Source organism: Macrotis lagotis, chromosome X (genome assembly GCF_037893015.1).
Source record: "Macrotis lagotis isolate mMagLag1 chromosome X, bilby.v1.9.chrom.fasta, whole genome shotgun sequence".
In the NCBI taxonomy this organism is placed as follows: Eukaryota; Metazoa; Chordata; class Mammalia; order Peramelemorphia; family Peramelidae; genus Macrotis; species Macrotis lagotis.
Genome location: NC_133666.1, coordinates 556,879,451 through 556,906,125, shown reverse-complemented (window position 1 = coordinate 556,906,125; position 26,675 = coordinate 556,879,451). Strand labels below are relative to the sequence as shown.

At 34.6% G+C, this 26,675-nt stretch overlaps 1 protein-coding gene across 1 annotated transcript in view; it reads right to left on the bottom strand.

Moving 5' to 3' along the window:
- The window catches only part of GRHL2 (grainyhead like transcription factor 2), a 210,453-nt gene that overhangs the window by 109,475 nt on the left and 74,303 nt on the right, over positions 1 to 26,675 (bottom strand). The window contains exon 8 of the mRNA XM_074202113.1: positions 25,824 to 25,935. Within this exon, the coding sequence (XP_074058214.1) occupies positions 25,824 to 25,935 (112 nt within the window). The remainder of the gene's footprint in view (positions 1 to 25,823; positions 25,936 to 26,675) is intronic.

Genomic DNA, 26,675 nt, shown 5'->3' with positions numbered 1-26,675 from the left:
CAAATAGTTCCTATACAACTTAGGGGTTTAAATTTAATTCTGAATCTACCTAGCCTCTGATCCACCCATTTGATTTGGGTATCCCTCAAAGATAGTAATTCTGGAAATTATTTATAATGATTAAGGCAAAAAATATCCCAAACTGGAGGGTATACCCATTACACACAGCTCATATTCTAATGAAAATCAAACGTATCTTTTCCTCTAACCTATCCTTCATTTCCTTAGTTCTTCTAAAGCTGACCTTGGGGGTGTAGTGTATAGAAGGGAGAATAGGAATGAAATGGTCCAGAAGATTATAAAGCATAGCAAAAATGGCTTTACCATTAAGAACAATCTGATACAAATAGTTAATCTCCAACAAGTATTCTCAACTGCCTTGGATGCTTCCAGGTTGTCTCCAACTACAAATTATTCTCCTCTCAGTCACATTTACTTGGGAAATTTTAATAATAGGAGACAATATATATAAATGCTTGTTTGAGTGATTATGTGTAAAATGTCTTTTGTCCTTTATGATTTATTGCTATGACTATTCTTTTCAAGTAAGGGGTGTATTGGCATAGCTAGGTGGCACAGTAGTGCCAGGATCACACCTAAAGTCAGGAAGATTCCTTTTTCTGAGTTCATATCTGACCTCAGATATTTACTAAATGTGTTATCTTGGGCAAGTTCACTTAACCCTGTTTGCCTCACTTTCCTCATTTGAAAAATGATTTGGAGAAGGAAATGGTAAACCACTACAGTATCAGTATCTTTGTAATGAAAACTTCAAATGGGGTCAGGATGAGTCAGATATGATTAAGAAAAGATTCAACAACAACAACAACAACAACAATAATAATAATAATAATAATAATAATAATAATAAAAAGCATGTGGTATGGTAGAATGATTTAGAATGAGAAGATTTGGTTTCAAATCCCAGATCTACCATTTATAGTCATGTGACCATGGTCGAGTCAGTGACCTCTTCTGAACCCAAGTTGACTTCCCTGTAAAATGGAGGCATTAATGTATTATTCTCAGTCTAGCTGGTATGGGGAAACAAATTGAAAAATTAAAGCACTAAACAGAGCTGGGCTACTATTATGGAAAAACAAGTCAATTTTATCATGGAATCAAAATTGGGAGGGACTTTGAAGGGCATCTAGTCCAGTGCCATCATTATACAGATAAGGAAATAATTCTAGGTAGGTCAAGTGACTTGCCTACATATAGATAGTTAATTATAGATATGAGATTTGAAACCAAATCTTCTGATCCAATATTCCTTCCATGCTATCCTCCACAGTCTCTGAAATTAGTTATCTGAAAAATGAAATTTTTATTCCACTTATTTTTCACGTTGTTTCTATCCAAAAGTAAAATTTTATGGGTTTATTCATCTGTATTCTAACTGTATATCATTATATATACTCTTCAAAGGGAAAAGATAGGATTGTTTTTGTTATTTTCAAATAATTTCAGTGAAATATATTGAAAGTATGGTTCACTTACCATTATCCAAATATGCTGATTATGTTTTAAAAAATTAGTCCTATCTTAATGTTAGTGGCATTATTATTATTATTATTATTATTATTATTATTATTATTATTATCAACAATAATAGTGTATTTTTGCTGGGGTCACTGGTAAGCCATGAGGTTAGATAGATAATCAGTGCTTATCTGTTGGTTCAACAATAGAAAAAAATTACTAGTCCTGCATTTCTGGAGAATGTTCAAAGTATTTTTGTTTTTTAATTTGTTTCTGATGATCCCACCTTATTTTGGTTTTCATAACTTTAAGGTGTTTAAACATATTTCAGGAAAAACTCTTTTTGGCAAGTTGTAGACTTTGTAAACAGCAAAAAGAAATTTAGAATTTGCATAATTTCATGCCTGAGTGTGTTGCTGGCACTTAAATTCTTTCTGTTGAAAGTTTTTAGGAAAACTGCTTAAAGAGTAAGCTTGTAAATCTAATCAATAAATTTCATCATGGTTCCAGAGCCTAATAAGATACAACCTCTGTTTCACAGAAATAGGACTATACAAGCTACTATGAGTCTCATTGATTATGCTCTTTTAAAGATAATTGGATCAAGACCTGCCAAAAAATGAATTTAAATGAAAAAGTATTTTCTATGTATGTGATTGAAAGAGTAATGGCACAACTTAATTAAAGCATCTGTAAGTTGAAGAAGAAATAATATATGAATAGGGATTCTCTGGAGAAAAAAATAATTATGTTAACAGGTGAATGATAATGAAAAAATTTTAAAGTACATTTCAAAAACCAGAAAACTGATCCACTGGCTCATTTTAGCTAATGATATTTTCATATGGGAAAATTTAAGTAAGTTCCTAGGCTCTTTTGGGGCTTATTGTTCTGTAATATGTCCAATTTTTCTCTGACAAAGTGGTAAAGTGTCCTTCAGAAGCTGATTGGCTTAGAACATTGCAAATGATAATTTTTTTCCTACCCACAGATAAAATAACACGTGAAATTGTTTCCTCCTTTTTTAAATAACTTACATTTGAAAGTCTAATGCTTATTACAAATATTGCCATTTTAATATCCTACATGCTTTAATATCTTAGAAGATTTGTTTTTCTGTATAAGCACTCCTTTCACCAATATAAATTTCAACTTTCTCCAGCCTAGTACCTGACCTTTAGGTGTTGTTGGGACTAAAAACTTTATCAATGTGCAGCCAACCCAAGCCTCTGAAAACATAGCTAAGTTAATCCTAGGACAGTAAACATACCATCCACCACTTGTTCTGTAGTTGAAGCCTTTCCAACTTGTTAGAACCTGACAGAGCTTGTATTTTACCTTCAAGAAACCAAATTTATAGCTATAACACCATGGGCCATGAGAGAATGCATTCTAAAAGCAGCAAAAATCTCATGACATTTCTACTTTAAGGAAATTTTATTTCTCCCATTAGTTTTTATTAGAGCAAGGAAGTGGCATATAAGTGAAAAGTGGAATAGAGTACTAACCCTGGAGTCAAGAGGACCTGAGTCCAAATCCAACCTCAGATACTTATTATCTGGGTGAACCTGGGAAAGTCATTTAGCCCCATTTCCTCAGTTTTCTCATCTATAAAATGAGTTTAGAAGAAAATGGCAAATTCAGTATCTTTACCAAGAAAACACCATATGGGGTCATGAAGATTCATACAAGATTGAAATGACAATAAAAACATTTTGAGATTTCCACATCATAAATTAATCATTTTTTCTGTATGATTTCCTCAAGATGGAGAATCTCTTGATTGGGGGAACACTTTCTAACAAGACAAATTCTATGGTTAAATGATAGCAAAATCAAATAGTTATGGAGGCCACTGATAAGGAACCCTGTAGGTCACATATTGACTTAGTTTTAAAAAGTAATATTATCTGTTTTATTATATTTTATTTATCTTATTAAATATTTCCCAATTACATTTTAATCTTGTTCAATCACTCAGACCATGTGACCTATGTGGTCACATATTTGATACTCCTGGCATAATAGTAGATAAAACTTCTTGATCTTAAGTGCATGCTATTCACTATACAGGGGATTCTAAACCATTTTTTCTGACCCAAACCCCTTTGGCAGCTGAGTGGAACCAATGGATTACTTCTCAGAATAGCATTTTTCACTAATTGCAGGAAATGTTAAATTTAAGTTAGAGTTTGGTAAAAATAAAGATGTAAATTCTTTTTCCTATTCAAGATTATTGACCTTCTGAAATCTATTCATGGATACTTTTAAGGATCTATAAACTCCATGCTAAGCATCCCTCTCCCATACCACGCTGTTTCTAATTTTCTTGCAGTTGTGAAATTAGCTCACCAAGGAGACCCACAAGATATTTTTTAAAGAAAAAAGAATCAATAGAATCAGTTCATCCCCCTAGTATTCAATAAGGCACTGCCAACAATGGTTCTCTTTCCCTCTTCTTTTTCTTCTGCCTGCTATGAGTTATCAAATGATCACTGCTTCCCCTGTAAGTTTTCCTATTCAGAAGAAGACTGAATTTGGCAAGCATTGGAAAGAGACTTGAGCCCAGTCATTGGAACCATAAACTCTCTGACTCTACTCCTCTCTGCCCTGAACTGAGCAACTCTTTCTCTTAGGGCATCATGTTCTGCCAAAGTTGGGTAGCCAAGCAGACTTGAGTCTCAGAGAAGTAGAGGAGACCTCAGGGAATAGCTCTCCCAAACAACTTCTGTTTTTTAGCCAAATCAGGATATACTGAGATATACATGTGTGGAGGGAGGGAGGGAAGGGAGTGGGAAGGGGAGGAACTTATATATGTAGGTTGATGAAGCTTAATTATGTTTTTCCTCTTAAACAAAATAATTAATATTTAAGAACTGCATGACTTTTTATTATTTTTCAAAAGAAAGCACTGTTGTAACCTGCTCAGGTTTACTGTGTAAATGTTTCCTCAACCAAATATTTGAGATGAAAAGGAATTTTCCCTTGTTGTGGCCATAGCATTTCTCCATAAATCAGGGCATGCCTTACATTATGCATGAATATGATAACTGAGGGTGAGAAAAAGGTGATGAAATTTAGGGAGAGCAACAAACTAGCTATTTGGTAGCTCCTGGCCAGTCCCCCAGATTCCCCTTCAAGTTAAGTCCTGTGCAGATAGTAATGATAAGCCTCTTGCTCTAATTTGAATGTGACTCACTACTATGACTTATCAGTGATTCTACAATGTTGTTTTTTGTTTTTTTTAGAAGTCAGGAACCTTTAAGAGTTTCTGGTTTTAATCATGAATTGTCTTTATCACTTCTAATGACAATATCCTAGGATTCTAGCAGTGTATATGACTCTGAAAAGAGGCACAGAAAGTACCTGCATAAGAAATTCAAGCATTTAATTTTTATACCCTAGAATTGTTTGTTTGATTTTCCCAAAAAAAGATCCTAATTTTCTTCAGTCTGATGAGTAGAAGAGCTTATATAATTCTGGTGAGGGTGACTAGCTCTCTGTGGACTCTGTGGAGAGAAAGAGTAGACAACATGCTGGAATATCTGGTCCATTTATGGAAAGTTCGGAAGACTTGCCAGACTTCTTTCTTCAGCTTGTCTCTGGATCACATAGTTCTTTTGGGTTGCTAGGGTACACATGATATCAGGGTACCTTTTAAAGGTGGAAATCCTCAAGTGTGACAACATGGTTTGGGGACCAGTGGGTGTCTAGACTGCAGGTTAACAGTCTTGAAGGGCATGGTGGTAGTTACCTTCTGGGTTAGATCATGAAAGAAAAGTGAGTATAAAAGCAAATGAATTAATAAGCACAATTCCATTCATGTAACTGAGTGAAATTATACAGTAAAAAGAGAACATGGACTACATAGTTACTATTAATCTAAACCCTTATATGCTATCTAGTTCCCCCCCCATCATTTTACAGATGAAAAAAGTGTACCTCAGATACCCAGAGAGAGAATAGGAAGGACCACAGGGGCTATCTTATGTAATCCCTTAATATTACAGAGATGAGACTTTAAAAAATGAGATCCAGTGGTCTATGTCACTTGCTTGAAATCACTCAAGTAGTAAATGACAGATCCAGAATCCAAACTGAGGGCCTTTGACTCCAAAGGCAACATTCCTACTGATAATGGTATTTTATAAGTTTTCAATCTCAGAAAAAAAGAGAAATAATGGAAAATGAACTTTAAGTTTAATACCTATGTTATAATGTAATATCTTTTGAGGAAAAGAAAGATTTGTTTTAAAATAACTAGTATTTATACAGTACCTTCCAGGTCTGTAAATTTATACTCACAAGAATCCTAGGAGATCAATTCTATTATTATTCCCATTTTTTACAGACAAAGAAATTTAGACTGACAGAGGTTAAATTACATATTTAGAGTCTCATAACTAACAAGTGTATGAGACTAGATCTGAACTCAGTTTTTCCTGACTACAGGTCCATGCATTATCGAGAGGTTTGTTAAAGACCACTGAAGAAAATCATTCAATTTCATTCTGATAACTATAGATATATAATTGCTTACTAATCACTATAGAAGAATATATGAGTATAATCCTAATTTGGGGAAGGATTATTATGAGCCCAGAGATGATCAGGTACTGTTAAATTAACTTCCTTTAAAAAAAATAACTCAGCTAGCTGGCAAAGTGGAGAGAGCACTGATCTCTATCTATTCTACAAAGGCAGGCAGACCTAAGTTCAAATTTGACCTCAGATACTTACTAGATGTATGAACCTGGACAAGTCATTTAATCCTTATTTGCCTCAGTTCCTCATCTGTAAAATGGGAGTGCACTGGAAAAGGAACTTCACTATCTTTGCAAAGAAAATTCCATGGACAGAAGTCCATAGTGTTGCATAGAATCAGATACAACTAAACAACCACATAAACAATAAGTGAAATTTTACTTGTCATTTTTATTTGAAAAATAGAGTGTTATCCCAAGGAAATAATTTTTGCTTCATCTACTATTTCAGCCCCTTCTATAAGGATGGATTTAAAAATGTTAATGATCTCCAATCTTTTGAAGTCTTAATTTTTTTAAATGAGCTAAAAAATTTAATATTTTTTGGAAAATGCTATACCCTTCACATAAGGTGGTTGACTACTGAGTCATGATTTTAGGCTTCATAGTCTTTTTTTTTTGTTTTAGCAAGGCAATAGGGTTAAGTGACTTGTCCAAGGTCACACAGGTAGGTGATTATTAAGTGTCTGAGGTCAGATTTGAACTCAGGTGCTCCTGACTCCAGGCCTGGTGCTTTATCCACTGTGCCACCTAGCTGCCCCCATCCCCATTTATAGTCTTTATACCAGAAGCAAAAACCTTGTTTCAAGAGTTCAGGGGAACTAGGGGACACAACTGAAAAGAATACCACAAAGTGATGAGAAAAGTGATTTTTTTCTCCCATCATACCCCTTTGGTATGGCACTCAATGCTAGTGTTTATAAAAATATAGGATAGTCTCAAAATGAATTTTAAGTTATATGCAATTCCATTTTCTATATATATAGACAGGAACAGAAGAAAGACTTAAGTAGGGGGTATTTTTCTAATTCAATTTGAAAGGACTAGTGAAGTGTCATCCATTAAGAGACAGCAGAATTTATATGTGTCTATTAATTTGCCTTCAAAGGAAAACAAAATATTCTCAAAGATATGTAGATGACAGGCATCCTCATATACTTCCTCATCCTTGACTCTCAGGAAGAAGTTGGCTTCTAAGGTTTAAGGTAATTGAGAATGAAGAAAATTTAGCAACTAAAAGAAATCAATTAACTTAGCTTCCCAAGGAGGATCTTGCTTACCTCCACTTCTTTTTTGCCTCTCTGGCCTGCCTGCTCCCCCAGCAAGATCAGAAAAAGACTTTTGCTGTAATGTAGGTTTTGTGAACTTGGATTTTTTTATTAGACAGACAGAGAAAGAGAGAGAGGAGTCTAGTTTCAAATATTTGCTCTATACCCTGAACAATTTAATTTCTCATTTATTCCTAGGTTCAGTTCCCTGGTTGTAAGCCTTGATAAAAGGAAAATTAACAGTTATTAAAGAGGCATAAAATGCACATAAGAACATAACTGAAGTCTTTAAAGTGATTATTCAAAATTGAAAGATCAGTTAAAAAAAGATCATACATTTACTTGGAAGGGATTTCAATTCCAAAGCTCTCATTTGCAGAATTAAAGCTAATAGAAATAAGATTTGCCTAAGGTGAGACCACTGCTAAGTGTTTGAGAGAAGATGTGAACCCTTGTCTTCCTGACTTTTAAATTCAGCACTTCATCTACTACCCCAAACTGATTTTCATCTAAAAGTCTAATTTTATGTGGGTAACCATTCATTCTCAAGGAGCTCCAGACTAGCTAATAGGGAGGACTTCCCATACCTCATCACCAAAGCAGAGTAGACAGTTTTACCATCCTCCTGTTTTAGAGATGTAATCCTTAGGTTACTCTTTTTTTTTAAAGTTTTTTTTAACTAAGGCAATGGGGTTAAGTGGCTTGCCCAAGGCCACACAGCTAGGTAATTATTAAGTGTCTGAGGCTGGATTTGAACTCAGGTACTCCTGACTCCAGGGCTGGTGCTCTACCCACTGCGCAACCTAGTCGCCCCTTAGGTTACTCTTAAAAACTTTTTTTCATTCTACTTAGTCAATTTCATCTTATTTTTATTTACAGAAAGAGTTAAAGTAAACTGGGCCAAGGATATAATGCAAAATGTCCCTAGTTACATCCCCTATGAAACTCCTCCCTTTATCATGCATTCATCATTCTATATAAAACATTCAATCAATATGAAGGGAAACTAAAAGCATACCCATTTCTAAAATATGAAATTAATTTCTTATTAAATACTAATCACAATTACATGGTGGTTTGTAGACTTTGATACAGATTAGTTTAGACCAAACATGGAAACTTTCACTTCATCAATATTGTTTGGAGTGTGTGTGTGTGTGTGTGTGTGTGTGTGTGTGTGTGTGTGTGTGTGTTTCAGTTGGATCTGACTCTTCATGATCCTATCTGTGGTTTTCCTGGCAAAGATACTGGAGTAGTTTGACATTTCCTCCTGCGGTTCATTTGACAGATGAAGAAACTATGGCAAATAGGGTTAAGTGACTTGCCCAAGGTCACACAGCTATTAAGTCTCTGAGGTAAGATTTGAAGGCAGGAAGATGAGTCGTCCTAATTCTACTCTCAGTGCTCTATTCAGTGAGTCACCTAGCTAACCTATTGGGGGGGGAGTTGCAAGGCAATGGGGTTAAGTGACTTGCCCAAGGTCACACAGCTAGGTAATTATATGTGTCTGAGGTTGGATTTGAACTCAGATCCTCCTGACTCCAGGGCCAGTGCTCTATTCACTGCACTACCTAGCTGCTCCCAACTAACCTATTTTTAATTAATATTAACTGAAACACATGGGAATCTTAACCACTTTGTTTGATCTTGAAATGGGAAATAAAAGGAGAGCCAGATGAAGCCGAAGGCATATATAGTAGGGTCATGTAGCCATGAATAGATGGCAATAGATTTGGAGTCAGCAAACCTAGTTTCAAATTCCAGCTCTAATAACTGTGACCTTGGGTAAGTCATAAACATCTTTAAAACTCAGTTTTCTGATCTGTAAAAATCTCTAGGATTGGCCTAGAGATGACTTCTAAGGTTCCTTCCTTCTCTAAATCTGTACAGCAAAAAAAGCTCTCGTTGCTTATAAAAAGCGAAGTTACTTCATATGACTACATCATGGGGCAGGAGGTATGTATTACTCCAAGTTTTATTATTTCCAACTCTTAAATATATGAGTCAATTAACCTATACACTGGCCACCTATCTCCCCTCAGTGGAATGCTGAAAGGTGGGTTAATGTATATTATGATAGGAGCTAACATTTATATACCTCTTTACCATCTGCAAAGTATTTTATTTATATTCTCTTACTTTATCCTCTCCGCAGCCCAAAGAGATGTGTTCTATATTTGTTAATAACTCCACATTACACAAAAGAACCTATCCATGGTCACAGAGTTATAAAGCATCAATTTTGCACACAGCTCTTTCTGACTCCAGGTGCAATGCTCTTTCTATTATTCTCTACTGTGTTTCTTGGATGAATGTTATATTTAGATACAACATACTATTACTCATCTCTCATGTACTCTCATGGTTATCCAAAAAATACCTAAATTGGGTAACAGGAAACATAATGTAGCTAAAACCTGTGTACACAAATTTGAATACCCAGTAACTAGCAATATGTTCTTCCTCAAACTGGTGCTTAACAAATGAAGACCTGTTATTAACACACTGTTTTATTATGTAGAGGTTTTTGCTTTTAAAGCCAACTCAACCACAAATGGATTCTAAGTGGCTGATTGGAAATGGAAGTAGTGAAGAAATGTTACCAAGATTACAGGAGGTAATAAAGATACTTGTTCCAGAATGAATAACTGGAAGTTTGTGAATATGCACTAGTCTGGCTTCTAGGGGAATTTTGAAAAGTAACAACAGCAATAATGTCATAGGATTCAGAGCTGAAATGGATGTAAAAGTTCAAAGAATCCAAATTTGGCATTTTACAAAGAAACAGATATAGGGGCAGCTAGGTGGCGCAGAGGATAGAGCACCAGCCTTGGAGTTAGGAGTACCTGAGTTAAAATCCGACCTCAGACACCCCATTGCCTTGCAAAAAAAAAACAAAAAAAAAACAAACTTAAAAAAAAAAGAAACAGATACAAAGAGTTGAAGTATTGATTAACCCCAAGATATATAGAAACAGTATCCTGTAGCAGGAACAAGTAGCAGATCTCACAGGATCTAACAATCAAGTATTTAGTAAGTATCTATATATACCAGTCATAACACTCTAAGTGCTTGAGATACAAGTGATCTCTTCTAGATTAAGTCTTTTACGAATATATCATTAAATTCTTTCTAGATAGATAAAACTACTTTATGCTGCTGTTGGATTGCAGAAGCCCTCAAAGCTATTTTAATCTGCTTTTCTCACACAAATGATTTTTTCTATCCCTTTCAGTAACTGAAGGATACTCAAACAAAAGGAGCAATGCCTTAGAATTTAAAGTCTACTTACTAGATAGCAGTATTTCAAGGTAAAGATTAGTATAGTTCATACTTTTTATATAAGTGTAGCTTTTATAAGAATGCCCTCAAGGATCTTTTCTTAGCCTTCTTCTTTTAACTACATTCTCTCTCTTTCCAATTTCATTCCCTCCCATGGCATCAACTGCTTCAACCATGTGTATAACTCTAAAATCTTTATCTCCAGATTTGACTTCTTTTCTGAGCTTCAAACATATCTTATTGTCAAGAGGATTTCTTTACCTGGATGTCCTACAGGGTCCTCAAAAATCAACATATATGAAATCCTAAACACACTCACCTTTACTATTTCTATTTTCATTGTTCTCAGTGTTGTTTTATTTGACATTTCTTATCCTACAGCTATTGTATCCAATCAATTTATATCCAATCAATTACTAAGACCCATCACTTTAACACCTGTACCATCTCTTGTTCAGCATGGAAAAGACATTTGTACAGGACAATCCAGCATGGCATGCCCTCATTAGAGAGGGTGCTTTGCTCTATGACCAAAGCAGAATTGAAGCTGCTCAAAGGAAATGTAAGATGAGTAAATTTAAAGAATGCATATTCAATGAATTTGTGCCCAATCTGTGGAGAACAATCTGAGCTTATATTGGCTGATCAATCACAGTTGGACACCCTGTACCTGTCTCTACCACAGTCATGTCATTTTGGTCTTCTTTGATAATGAAGGACAAGAACCAACCAATCAACCATCTCTTGAATTGTCCCATCCTTTATATTCTTATTTTTACCACCCTTATAAAGGCTCTTTTCACTACCTTCCTATTTTGTTTCATTAATCTCATAATATATATTTTCCTTTATTTAATTTACAAATAAATTCAATAACTCTGGAAATAATATTTAATCCTGGCAAGGTAATTTTAGGGGAAGAAGGAGATGGCATGAGTATCCAAGGGAATTGGTACGGACTTCCTGATGGGTAGGTCCTGAATAGAGAGCTGATACAAGCTAGTAATTCTACAAAACTGGAATGAGGAGGGAAAAGTGTGCCAGGCAGAGGGAGCAATCTACACAAAGGTATTCAGACAGGAGATGGAATGTCAGGTATGGAAAAGAATAAAGCTAGTTTGGCAGGAACATAGAGTATATGGAAGAGAAGAATGTGCAATGACACTAAAAAAATAAACCACAAGCAGATTTTTTTCTCTTATTTTTTTCCTGAATTATATATTTAAAAAAATTTCAGTTCCAAATTCTCTCCCTCCCTACTTCCTTTCCTCCCTTCCTCAAGAAGTTAAGTAATTTGATGTAGATTATACATTTGAAGTCATATAAAACATATTTCATATTAGCCATGTTGCAAAAGAAAACAGAGAAAAATGTTCTTAAGTTAAAAAATAGTATCCTTTGATTTACATTCAGATTTCATCAGTTCTTTCTCTGGAAGTTGATAGCATTTTTTCATCATAAGCCCTTCAAAATTAGGTATAATTAGAATTTTTACGTAATTGTTCTCCTGGTCCTGCTCACTTCACTTTACATCAGTTTATATGTCTTCCCAGGTTTTTCTGAAAGTGTCCTGTTCATCATTTCATATAACACAATAATATAGATCACAATTTAGCCATTCCCTAATTGGTGGACATCCCTTACATTTCCAATTCTTTGCCACCATAAAAAGAGCTGCTACAAATTTTTGTACATATTTTCCTTTGATCTCTTTGGTATACAGACCTATTAGTGGTACTATAGGTTCAAAAATAAGCATATTTTATATCCTTTTGGATGGTTGTATAAATTCATAACTCCATTAGAAATGTTTTAGTGCTCCAGTTTTTTCATATTCCCCACAACGTTTATCATTATTGTTTTCTTTCATATCAAGTCAATTTAATAGGAAAAGGTGGTATGTCAGATTGTTTTAATTTGCAATTCTCTAATCAATGATTTTGAGCATTTTTAATATAACATTCTTTTTTTCTTCTAAAAAGCTGCCTTTTCATTCCTTTGGCCATTTATCAATTGGGGAATGACTCATTCTTATAAATTTGACTTAGTTTTCCAGATATTTGAGAAATGAGGCCTTTATCCAAGAACCTCCTGAAAATTTGCCCCCCCCTCCAGTTTCCTGCTTTCTTTCTTTTCTTGGCAGCATTGGTTTTTGTTTATATAGAACCTTTTTAATTTAATGTATTCAAAATCATGTGCTGTATCCCATAATGCTTTTTATCTCATTTGGCCAAAATTCTTTCCTTAAACCTAGATCTTACAGGTAAAAATTTCCATGCTTCTCTAAATTGCTATCACTCTTTATGCCTAAATCTTGTGCCTATTTTGACTTTATTTTGACATATAGTGTGAAACTACTTTCCAGTTTTCCCAGAATTTTTGTCAAGTAGTGAATTCTTGTCCTATAAGTTTGGATCTTTGTGTTTACCAAACACTAGATTACTATAGTCATTTACTGTTGTGTATTATCTACCTAATCTATTCCACTGGACTACCACTCTGTTCATTGGCCAGTACAAAACTGTTTTGATAATTATCAATTTGTAATATATTTTGAGATCTAGTCCAGCTTCTTTCATATTTTTTACATTGATTCTGTTAGTATTGATTTTTGTTCTTCCAGATGAATTTCAATATGATTTTTTCTAGCTCTATTCATTTTGGAAGTTTCATTGGTATGGCACTGAATAAATAAATTAATTTAGGTAGAATTATCATTTTTATTATATTGACTTTGTGTTCCCTAAAGCAATTATTATTTCCTTAATTGCTTATAACTGACTATTTGCATAAAAAGTGCTTCCTAATTGTGTTCATATTGTCACTGGGTTGGTCTTGTAGGAAAACTTCTAAGTATTTTGTACTGTCTACAGTTATTTAAATGGAATTTCTCTATCTCTTCCTGCTGCACTTTGTTGATAATATAGAGATGCTAATTACTTATGTAGGTTTATTTTATATCCTGCAACTTTGCTGAGGTGGTTATTTCAACAAGCTTTTTTTAGTATTATCTAGGATTCATCAAAGATATTATCATATCATTTGCAAAGAGTGATAGTTTTTATTTCCTCATTGCCTATTCTTATTCCTTAAATTTTTTTCTTCTCCAATTGCTGTAGTTCATATTTCTAGAACTATATTGAATAATAGTGGTGATAATGGACAACTTTGCTTCACTCCTGCTCTTATCGTAAAGATTTCTAGCTTATTCCTATTACAAATAATGCTTTGTAGGTTTTAAGGTATGTATTGCTTATCATTTTAAGGGAAGCTTTATTTCTTCCTATGCATTTTAGTGCATTTCTATGCACTCTTTAGGAATGGGTATTGTATTTTGTCAAAAGTTTTTTCCTGTATCTTTTGAAATAATCATGTGATTGTTGTTGGTTTTGTTGATATGGACAATGATGCTAATAGTTTTTCTAATATTGAGTGAGTCCTGAATTCCTGGTCTAAATTCCATCTGGTCATAGTTTACAATCTTTGTGATATATTGCTGTAAAATCCTTGTTAGTGTTTTTTTGTGTGTGTCATTATTCATTAGGGAAATATAGGTTTATCTGTTTTTGCTTTTGAGTATCATAATCATATTTGTGTCATAAAATGAATCTGGTAAGTCTGCTTCTTCGTCTATTTTTCCAAGTAGTTTATATAGAATTAGATTAAATTGTCCTTTAAATTTTTTTTAGAATTCCTTTTGAATCCATCTGCTCCCATAGATTTTTTCTTAGGGAGCTCATTAATGGCTTGTTCAATTTTTTTTTCCTAAGAAAGAGTTATTTAAATTCTCTATATTTCCTCTTTTGATAATCTGGGCAACAGATTATTAAAAGACAATGTTTCTGTAAATTTTCATCCATTTCACTTAGGTTGTTAGATTTATTGACATAATTGAGCAAAAGGGCTCCTAATAATTGTTTTAATTTCATCTTAATTGGTAGTGAATTCACCCTTTTCATTTTCGATACTGGTAATCTGGTTTTCTTCTTTCTTTTTAAAAATCAAATTAACTAATTTATCTATTTTATTGGGGTTTTATTTATGAATGCATCTCCTAGTTTTGATTTTCAAAATTTTCAATTTGGTGTTAAATGGCAATTTTAATTTGTTCTTTTTATAGTGTTTTTAGTTGTCTGCCTAATTCATTGATCTGCTCTTTCTCTATTTTATTGATGTATATGTTTAGAGACATACATTTCCCCCTAAATACTACTTTAGCCACACTCTATAAATGCTGTGATATTATTGTTATTTTCTTATAATCCTATAAAATTTTCTCCAGAGGTCTATCATATCTAATGATTATAAAATTCCATTCATCTCCTTTGTTTTTGTTTATTTTATGGGTCAATTTACCTAGTTCTGAGAGGGGAAAATTGAGGTCTCCCACCAGTTAGTTTTACTGTCTATTTGCTCCTGTAACTCATTTAACTTTTTCCTTTAAGAATTTGGATGCTATGCCATTTGGTGAAAATATATCTAGAATATTGATATTATTTCATTGTCCATGGCATCATTTAGTAAAATGAAATTTTCCTGCTTACTGCTTTTAATTGAATCTATTTTTGCTTTTGTTTTGAAATATAATAGATTCTAATATAGCGCCTTATTTTTACTCTCTGTCTCTCTCATTCAAGTGTGCTTCTTGTAAACCACATATTGTAGGATTCTGATTTTCAATTCATTCTGCTATCTGATTCCATTTTATGAGAGAATTCATCCCATTCACAGTTATAATTACTAACTGCATAATTCCCTCCTTCCTATTTTCTTCCTATTTATCCTTCTCTTCTTTTTACTCTGTTCCTCTCCAAGTCTCTGAACACTTGTTTTATCCTTCTTGCCTTCTAAAGTGTCCACCCTTCTCTTATCCCTTCTCCCCCATTTCTCCATTCTACCTCTCCTTTTCCCCTTTTCCTAGTGCATTCCTCTTTCTTATCTCTTAATTTTATTTTTTTGAAATCATCTCATCACAGTCAATTCACTTTCCCATATATAAATGTAGAGTTTAACTTTATTGAATCCCTTAAGATTTCTCTTTCATTTTAATCTTTTTATACTGCTCTTGAGGTTTGTATTTAAAATTATATTTATTCAGCCTGGTGTTTTCATAATGAATATTTTAAAGTTCTTTGTTTCATTAAATATTCATTCCCCGCCCTTGCAGGATTATACCCAGTTTTGCTTGGTAGATTATTCTTGGTTGTACACCTAGATCCTTTACCTTCTGGAATATCATATTCCAAGTCCACTTATTCTTTAATGTGGAAACTGCTGAATCTTTTGTGATTCTGATTGTGGTTCCATGATATTTGAGTTTTCCTTTCTGGTTGTTTGCAATATTGTCTTCTTGACTTGGGAGCTCTGAAATTTTGGAATCTCTCTTTCAGGAGGTGAATGGTGGATTCTTTCAATTTCTATTTTTTTTTCTCTCTGGTACTAAGATATCAGGGCAAACTGTCTTGACTTTTCTTGAAATATGATGTCTCCACTCTTTTTTTGACCATAGTTTTAGGGAGTCCAGTAATTCTCACATTATCTTTCTTCAATCTATTTTCCATGTCAGTTGCCTAATTAAATATTTCAAATTTTCTTCTTTTGATTTTGTTTATTTTTTTTGATGTATCATGGAGTCATTAACTTCCACTTACCCAATTCTAACTTTTAAGGAATTGTTTTCTTCATTGAGTTTTAGTACCTATTTGGCCAATTCTATTTTTTAAGGAGTTCTTTTCTTTAGTGAACTTTTGTACCTTTTTTCTCTTTGGCCAATTTTGCTTTTTAAGAGGTCCTTCTCTTTGGTGGATTTTTGAGTCTTTTTTTTAATCCATCTGGTCAATTTTGGTTTTTAAGGTGTTATTTTTTTCACTATTTTGGTGCCTTTTTTTACCAAGCTATTGAGCTTCTTATATTACTCTCATTTTCCTCCATTTTTTCCTCTACTTATATTTACTGTAAAAATCCTATTTGAACCTGTCAAGAAATTTTTTTGTTTTTTGTTTTGCAAGGCAGTGGGGGTTAAGTGACTTTCCCAAGGTCATACAGATAGATAATTATTAAGTGTCTGAGCCTAGCTGCCCCACCCATCAAGAAATTCTTATTGGACTTGTGTCCAATTCACATTTTCCCCCTTTGAAACTTTGTGTATAATTGGGTTTTTAAAATTTTTTTAAAGTTTTTGCAAGGCAAATGGGGTTAAGTGGCTTGCCCAAGGCCACACAGCTAGGTAATTATTAAGTATGAGACCGGATTTGAACCTAGGTACTCCTGATTCCAGGGCCAGTGCTTTATCCGCTGGGCCACCTAGCCGCCCCTGTATAGTTGTTTTGACATCATTGTCTGCTCCTTCTCAGTTTGTGACTTGATCTTCCCTGACACCATACTATAGTCAAATTCTTTTGTTTTTTGCTCATTTTCTCAACCTAGTTTTTGACTTTTAGTTTGATGTTAAATTTAGGCTGTCCTTCTGGGGTGAAGAGGCACTGTCCCAAGCTTTAGAGGTTCAGTGCAGCTTGTTTTCAGAGCTAGCTTTGGGGGGTCTCTAAGTTTTCAATGCCTCTAAGGTCATATGATTTAAGGAGAGGTGTAGTCATTGCACAGGTCTGTGCTCTGGTTTTTATCTAAGAAGAGATCTTGTTCCCCTATAACCAGAAATGACAGCATTCCTATCAGTACTGGAACTATGACCAGGTCCCTTGTTCTTAGGTAACCACAAGTACTTATCTTTACTCTGGAACCCAAGACCCAAGACCCAACTATCCTGTGTCTGCAAGTGCTCATGCCCCTTTCTGCTTTGGAACTGAGACCAGGGTCCTTGCTTCCTAGTGAGTGACAATACTTGAAACCAAAATCACTAGTGCTTCTCTTTACTCTGGGGCTTCAACAAAGAATTCAAATGTACAATGCAAGCCAATACCAACAAAAGGGAACCTTGTAATCTCTTTCTAACCATCAGTCCAACGTCCTTAATATCTGAGGGCTGAGAGCTTCAGAACCTACTGCTCCTCTATTACCTGTTACCAGCTTTCCTAGGGTACAGAAGGCCCTCTACTCTACTCTAGGGCTGATCACTACCACAGCTTGATAGACCTTTCTTGATGATTTCCCTATTTTCTTGGTCTGGAGAATTGTTTTACTTCAAACTTTTCTTAGTTCTTTCACCCTAGAATTTGAATTGAGAACTTACTTTAAAGTTCTTTGGCGGGGGGAATTGGGAGAGTTCAGTTGAGTTTCTGCCTCCCCTTTGCCATCTTGGCCCCATCTCCACAGGCACATTTTTAAAAGGCTTGTATTTTAATTTTATGACAAAAGGGATACATGGGAACTTCTTGAGCAGTACTCCAGGAATATCAATTTTGCAGCTGTCTTGAAGTTGCATTTGAGAGAGACAAAAGGAAAACCAATTAGGAGGTTGTTGTAGTACTCTAGGTTAAAGGTGATAAACATCTGAGAGAGTGCAATTGGCCATGTGAGTAAAGAGAAGGAGATTTGTGCAAGACAATCTGTGGAGGTAGAATTGACCAGACTTTGCAACTTACTGGATAAAAGAGATGAAGAAGAGGGAGAGGGATGAGAGGAAAGGTTATTGTGAATGTAGTTGATTAGAATCAGGGTGGTACTCTAAAAGCAAACAGGAAAGTTGGGAAGAGGGGAGGGTTTATAGGGAAAGGTAATGAGATAATTAGTTCACTAGTATTTATTCAGTACCTACTATATACCTATCATATGTGGTAGGTATAGAAGATATAAAACTACAAATGAAACAGTTCTTGACATCCAGAAATTACATTCACAGCTAAACAAGCTTTTCATGGGCTTTGACTCAACCTCTAACTAGATGAAGCCCCCAATCAAGTAGTGTCAGTAATAGTCCTATTTTTAAAAAGTAAAATCATGGTACCAGGGGTTGAGGGTGGTGAGGAATGGGAATAGGTAGATTGGATATGAGAGCCTGGGAAATGGGTATAAATATGTTGATGTTAGGAAAATAAATCCTGTAATATAAATGTTGAACTAACAGGTACATGGTTGAAATCATTAACTTTTTGATTTATCTGAAACTAATCCCATGTCCCCATTTAATTGCTTCTTTTGTTTTCTCAAGGAGTAATTATAAATCTGTGTTTTCAAATAAAAAAAAAGACTTGTGCCTCTCTTCTACAAAAGTTTATTGGTTCTTCAATGGGTAAAGGCAAATAGCTATAAATTCTTTATTTAATTAGCATGTGCTAGGAGCTGTAGTAGAAAAAGTCCTAAGTTATATGCTCAGTGATATAAGCTCTATGTCTCTCTGTGACAAGTTGTATGACCTTGAACCTGATTTCATTTTTTCTTCCATAAAATATAGAAGTTATACTCAATGATTCTCTAAAATTACTTTTAGTTCTAGAGGTCTTTAAAAATAGCTATCAACAGGAAGAATTTTTTCTCTCAGAGAATTAAAAATAGATCCTTTTTCTTCTAACAATTTTTCAGAGAATAGCATCATTACAAGAAAAGGGATCCAGTCTTACCACCATACTTAAAGGCTATCTCCAATATTACTTTTGATTTGCCAATTGCTAAATCCACTAGCCTTTTTAAAAATCCATCTGATGTTGTTACTGTTGTTTGTTCAGTAGTTCTTCAGTTGTGTCTGGCGGAAAGCTAGATGGTCCAGTGGATAGAGTACTGGCCCTGGAATCAGGAGGACTTAAATTCAAATCTGACCTTGGACCTTAATAATTGCCTAGCTGTGTGACCTTGGGCAAGTCACTTAATCCCATTGCCTTAAATAAAAAAAACCCTAAAATTAAAAAAAAATTAATTCAGTTGTGTCTGACTCTTCATGGCAAAGATACTGAAGTAACTTGTCATTTCCTTCTCTATCTCATTTTATAGATTAGGAAACTGAGACAAACAGGGTTTAGTGACTTGCTCAGGGTCACAAAGTTAGTAACGCTCTAATGTTGAATTTGAACTCAGGTCCTCCTAACTTTATCCACTACTGCATCTAGCTTCCCCACAATCTCTATTATGTTAGTTATTTGTTTACATGTCTTTTCTCCCTCTAAGTGCATAATACATTTGATGATGTTTTGTCCTTCATTCTTGAAGATGACTATGACAGAGGGGTGCTGTGCTAAGTCACCAGTCTCACTTTCTCCTCCAGTCATCTGGGTCCAGTAGCCATGTTGATTCAGGACAACTGGAGATGGTTCTGAATGCAAGATAATCAGGGTTACGTGACTTGCCCAAGGTCCCACAGCTAGTAAAAGTCAAGTGAGTGAAGTCAGAAGTCAGATTCAAAATCCCATCCTCCTGACCCTGAGGCCAGTTCTATCCACTGTGCCAGTACTTTTAACACAATAGATGATTTTAATAAATGTTGTTAAATTAAATTGAATTGATACAGCTACAGACTACACTATTAACCTCTTGCCTTTCATTTAAAAGATGATGCAGTCTTCAATATGATGCAATTTTAATAATAGTTTTTTTCTTACTAGTAGTGATATGAATATTTGTTGCAAGGGACTAGCAAGAGCATGAGAATATATCAGTAACAATTCATAGCCAATACTGAAGGGAAAAAAACCCCTAAGCAAATGTCTTACTGTAGGACCAGTTATATTCTTTTTGAACACAAAGGATAGCACATTGTACATCTAAGCAATCCACTTCCTTTCCCTGATTCTCAGTTTTCTGATCTGAAAATAGTAATATCTATTGTTTTAAAAAAAACTTTATTATTCTTGTGTAGGAATACATCTCATAATGTGAAATCTTCCCCTATACCTTGGGGTGGGGGGGAAATTCAGCTTAAGTTCTACTATTTTCCCAAATTACCATCTGACACTAGATGTGTAGACCAGTAGGAGTAGGAATTTCGAAGAATCTTTCAGGCAATTTATACTTATTAAGTATCTACTTCTGCTAGATACTATAGCAAGCAGTGGGAATACAAAGACCTGCAAAAGATGGCCTTGCTCTCAAGGAGCTCTCAGCATAATGGGAGAAATAACATACATTATGTACAGACAAGATATAGTATAAATGTTTGTAAATATGCATTTCATATATATATATATATATTATATATGATAAATTGAAAATGACCAATAGAAGGAATGCACAAGCATTTAGAAAGATTGGGGAAAGTTTCTTTCAGAAGGAAAAATCTTGATTGAGATCTAAAGGAGACTAGGGAAGTTAGGAAGCAAAGATGCTCACAAAATTGAGTTCTTACCCTGTAAGTAAATGCAATTGGAGCTCTGTTACAGTAAAGCTCTAAGTGAGCCTTTTGGGTTGAGGAAGGGAAAGAATTCACTAAAATGAAGTTCAGTTTTTTTATGTTCAATGTTTTTATGTTTAGATCCTATATGTCAAAGAGTCCCTCATTGCCCTAAACCAAAGACTCATGTTCAACTACAAAGAAACATAGGTGATGAAAACTCACGATGACTTGCCATGATGGTGGTCTTACCCTTCATTCATTCCCAAAGTGAAATAGCCCATATGAGAAAACTCATCTATAACTGAGGAAAATCTGTCCTGTTCATGGTCATATATTTTTAAAAGGTTAAGAAAGAGAAAAGATAAGAAGCACAGTTTTAAAAATATTCCCAAAGAGATCAATAACAAAAAAGTCATAAATATATTAAAATATTCAAGGTAACATCTTGTATGGCAGGGAAAAAAACAACAACTTTAGGAAAACAATTAGAAACAAAACTGTTGTCCATCAATTGAGAAATGTCCAAATAAAGTATGGTACATAAATAAATATATTTATATTTTTGTTGGGGGGTGTATATATGTCTGGGTATAATACCAATTAATTAATTTGTAATATATGACTAATAATATGTAAAACATAATATGCTGGAAAAAATGATGACTATGTAGAAGTCAGAAAAAACTTTGGAAGTATAAATTCAATAAGTATTTACTAAGTACCTAGTATACTTAGGCACTGATGACACAAAGACAAAACACAAAACAAAACGAAGACCTGACCCTGACCTGAAAGCAGAACAAGGAGATAAACATAAAGACAGCATTAAAAGACTGAACTCACAGTTGGACAGCTAGATGGATAAGTGACACAATGGATAGAGCATCAGACCTGGAGTTGGAAATACCTGAGTTCAAATCTGGCTTCTGATACTAGCTGATACTACCTCAGTTTCCTCATCTATTAAATGAGCTAGAGAAGGAAATTGCAAGAAAACCTCAAAAGGGGTCATAAAGAGTAGGGAACACAACTGAAATGATTGAACAAGAAACTCACATTAAATACAATGATCAAACTTCATCCCCTACTATATATGATGAAACATTTGATAGTGAAGTAGAAGACAAGAGATGCAAAATGTTGTATTTGCATAGGCTATTATTACCATACCTAGCATATACTCTTTCCTTGTCTCAATCTCTTAAAATACCTAGCTTCCTTCAAGGTTCAATTCATTTCATACTTCTATCAGGAAGCTATTCCTAATCTTCCTTGTAAAAAACTCCATTTTTTAATCCATGCTACCTTTCCTCATCTGTTTACTTGTATTCTATAAGAAGAATATACGTTTCTTTAGAGAAGAGACATTTTTTGTCTTAATATGTTACTTAATATATTCTTGTTGATTTGAATATTGCATATACTGTTAGAGCTTTGAGTCTTTCTTATAAGAAAAAGACTTTGAGAAAGGAGAGGATGCATAAAAATGTCATCAATGAAAATTTTTTTTAAAATTCTACTTTTGGGGCAGCCAGGTGGCGCAGTGGATAGAGCACCGGCCCTGGAGTCAGGAGTACCTGAGTTCAAATCCGGCCTCAGACACTTAATAATTACCTAGCTGTGTGGCCTTGGGCAAGGCACTTAACCCCATTTGCTTTGCAAAAACCTAAAAATAAAAATAAAAAATAAAAATTCTACTTTACACAGGGGGTAAACAAGAGGAATGAGAAAAAGTTGTAAAAATGAATAGACCATATCAATGATAACAGAGTAATGCCTGTGGTAATTAAGTTCAATAAATTAAAGGAGAAAACTAAATAGTTCAATCACAACCTCAAATAACCCTTTTTTCCTCCTTATTTCAAGAAGGAATAAATGTAGTTCTGCAGATGGCAGGTTTGTTCCATATCCAGTTATTTTCCTGGGTCTTTCTGTAATTAACATTTTTTTTTAAAAAATGAAAAAGTTTCTTTAGGGAATGGGACCCAAAGAGAGATTGATGACATCAGAGAGTTAAATAAAAATGGTGAGATGAGACCTAACATCTCAATCAAGTTTTAATAAGGACCTGGAGGACTGACATATAGCTGTCTTAGACTCAGGATCTGTTGGAGAACATCCTTTGGAGAAACCAGTCAGGGTTAACTCCTTGTTAACAAGATTAAACTCAGAAAACCTTTGTTCTGAGCTGAAAACATCTTCATTGAAGCCACATTTGCAACTCTATGGTGGATCTCTGGAATAACTGACCCCCACCTTGGCCAAGTTCACAGGTTGTTATCACCTAGTTAACACTTCACTGCAAATAATTAATGCCAGAAATACACACCTTGACCTTGGCTTTTGAAAGAGTAGAAACATACAATTTTGAAGAAAAACACAAGGAAGGAAATAGAGGAGCTACATTCAGAGAAAGGAGTGATTAGGAGTGGAGAGTGGAGAATGGGCAATGATCCAACAAAGTCCAAAGTTTATCACAAAGAAATTCTTGGCAATAGAGATGGCAGTAGGAGGGTCAAAATGACAAAAGTGGTGAAGACATTCTTGAATAAGGAAGTACCCAAAGAAAGCAGTCCTGGAAGAAGAAGTTAGAGGGAAGGCACATCAAGGAAGAGCCATGAAGGAAAGGAATAAAAACTAGGACCTTACCCTTCAAATACTATTAGCTATGTATTTGGGTCCAGAGGAAAAGGGATAAACTTTTTATTGACTTCCAAGTGCTTCCTTTATGCAAGAATCCTCAAACTTAGTATTAAAGACTGGGGAAAGTGAGGGCCCTCCAGATCAAAATGAGTCCTTTTAGGCTGTTGAAATAGAATCTGTTCTGTGTTCAATGCTTTTTTTAGTCTGGGTGATCTGTTGGGAAATGAATTTTTTTTTCTTTTTTTGAGATTTGAACATAAGTCAAATTTTGATGTACCTGAAGTCACAAACCAAAATAAACAAACAAATAAATAAATAAGCAAGCAAATAAATGAATGAATGAATGAACGAACAAACAAACAAACAAATAAATAAATAAATAGAAGTGATTAACAAGAAGTCCTAACTAGTTCATACAAACCCACTGCATGGTTCTGGGCTATGGACTATAAGATTATAGAACTTAAGAGTTGAAAGGAACTTTAGATTTCATTCAGTTCACTGAAGAACCTGAAGCCCAGAGAAGAGAAGTTACTTGTTCAAGATCTAGCTGCTTGTGTGAAGACTGAATAGTTCTAGTTCATAGATCTCTTGGCTCCTACTCCAGGATTCTCTTTATAATATATCAAAGCAGACAGAGTCAGTAAACAATGCTTGAGTCATGAGCAGACCTAAAGCCAAACAAATTGAAGATCTTTCTTGAGTTACAAAGGTCTGGGTTCAAAGCCTAGCTCAGCTACTAGTCATTTGATCACAGACAAGTAATTGGTACTCTTCTATACCAATGTGATCTAATGATCTCTTAAGTTCTCTTCTATACTAACAAGTCCATGTGGCAGCATTTCATAGAAGAAATTATGCTAGACTTGGCAATAGGAATATCTGGGTTAGAATCTGGTTGCTGATGCTGAGCCCCATTTACCTCATCTTTAAAATAGGGATAAATAACCTACATTGATATAGTGTTTTAAAGTGTCAAAGCAAATGCCCTCTATTAACATTTGATTATAATATTGATGGTCCCTAAGCTCAAGGGTAGGAAGACTAAATTAGTGGGTACATAAAGTTCTTTGCCAACTTAAAGTTGGCTATTATTATTATTATTAATTAGCTATTATTACTGTTAAGTAATGATGGATAAGCAAAAGTTCAGATGGAGATATTATACTCAGGTTTTCTATTACTTTCAATTCATTTTTTACTCCTTATTATGTTTCTTTTATTTTTTTTCTGAAACAATTCAGATTAAGTGACCTGCCCAGGGTCCCACAGCTAGAAGTATCTGAAGCCAAATTTGAACTCAGGTCCTCCTGACTCCAGGACCAGTACTCTATCTAATGTGCCACTTGGCTACGCCTTCTAATTGTGTTTCTTGAAAGCTGAATTTTCCCTTTCGATGTCTGGTTAATTGATTGATTTAATTAAGTGTTATTTATATTTTTTTAAAAAAAACAGTATTACTTGGTTCTCAAATATTATCACATCTCTTAGTCATCCATGCCAAAAGAGAACCACCATCTACCTGGTGGAAGCTATTCAAAACCCAAGCTCCTGCTATTGCTAAACAGATTCTGGAATGAAGTGATGTCTTACAGCAAATTGTAACCTAGAGTCTGTGAGCTTTTTAACAATAACTCTTATTTATATAATACTTTAAGGTTTTCAGTGTTTTACAAGGATTTTATTCTCATCAATCATTTTATCCTCACCATAACCCTGGGAAGTAGGTGATCTTTTTATAGAAGAAGAAACTGAGGTGGGGTGAAGTAGCTTATCTTGATAACATTTCAATGTAATTAATTTCCTTTGTAATCATATGTATTTTATTTTATGTATTTAAATTGAGTCAAGCCAACAAACTCTCACTAAGTCTTTACTATACATTAAGCAAATATTTCTCTAAGAAGGGGCACAAAGATTTCACTGGGCTAAAGAAAGGACTCCACAACATAGCTATGTCCAAACTTTGACCCTTCTGGTTTACTGAGCTGCATACAATTCTTTGAAGCAGTTATTCTCAAAGTGTGGGTTGAGAGTCTCTGGGGGTACCCAAGACACTTTCAGGGGGTTCATGAAATCAAAACTATTCATGTGATACCAATACATTTTACTTTCCAATACAGAAAGCAGTGATAGGTACAAGTCACAAAAGCTCTTTGGGATCCTCAATTGTTAGGAGTATAAAGATATCTTTAGAGCAAAAAGTTTGAGGAAACACTAGCTTCCAGTAACAAATGAAGATGAGTTTTCTTCACATGAGAACAAAAGTGCTCCCTTTCCTTGAGTTTCTGAAGTGTCATTGTTTTGTTACCTTCCAGTATTCACCTTAACTTCATAACTACAGTTCTCTATTCATCAAAGACCCTTGCAGAACTGTTACCTACTTACCAATGTCAAGTACCCTTTGCTTAGCTGTATGCTGCCGAGAGTGCCAATACTTCCAATACTTCAGTTGCTCATCTCGATTTTTATCTTCACTGAAAACAACCATCACCACACTCTGTCAAGTCAAAGAATGATAGATATTACTTCTTGGTTAGGTGGGATAAAAGGAAGGAAGGAAGGAAGGAAGGAAGGAAGGAAGGAAGGAAGGAAGGAAGGAAGGAAGGGAGGAAGGGAGGAAGGGAGGGAAGGAAGAAGGGAGGGAGGAGGGAGAGAGGGAGGGAGAGGGGGGAGGGGCAGGAGGGAGATAAAGAGGGAGGAAGGAAGGAAAGGAAGAAGGAGAAAAGGAGGGAGGAAGAAATAAAATACACATTTCTAAAAAGAACTTGAAGCCTCATTTATCACTAGAGTCATGAATAACTTGAATTACCTGAATACATAATGATCCAAAGAAATATAGAATATCAGTACCAGAAGGGAGCTTAGAAGTCATCCAGTCACACCTTTTCAATTTACAGGTAAGGAAACTGTTAGGTAGCTACAGTTCTATGTGATGAATTCTACCCCATCACATACCTAAAATCCTTTCTTTAATACAGTGACAAAAATATAGTTTCTCCTAATTTTTAATATTATAGAAATCATCATCTAATATCTAGTTAGACAACCCCATGTTCCCCCCTTTCTCTTGAAATTACTTTGACTATAATATGGATTGCCTTATCTTTGTATATGTTAAAGTTCGCCTTCCCAATAGAATGCAAGCACCCTGAAAGCAGTATAGCTTTAGATTTTGCCTGTGTATCCCTGACCCCTAGTAAAGTTATTTCTCCAGAGTAGACAATCCAGAATTGTTGG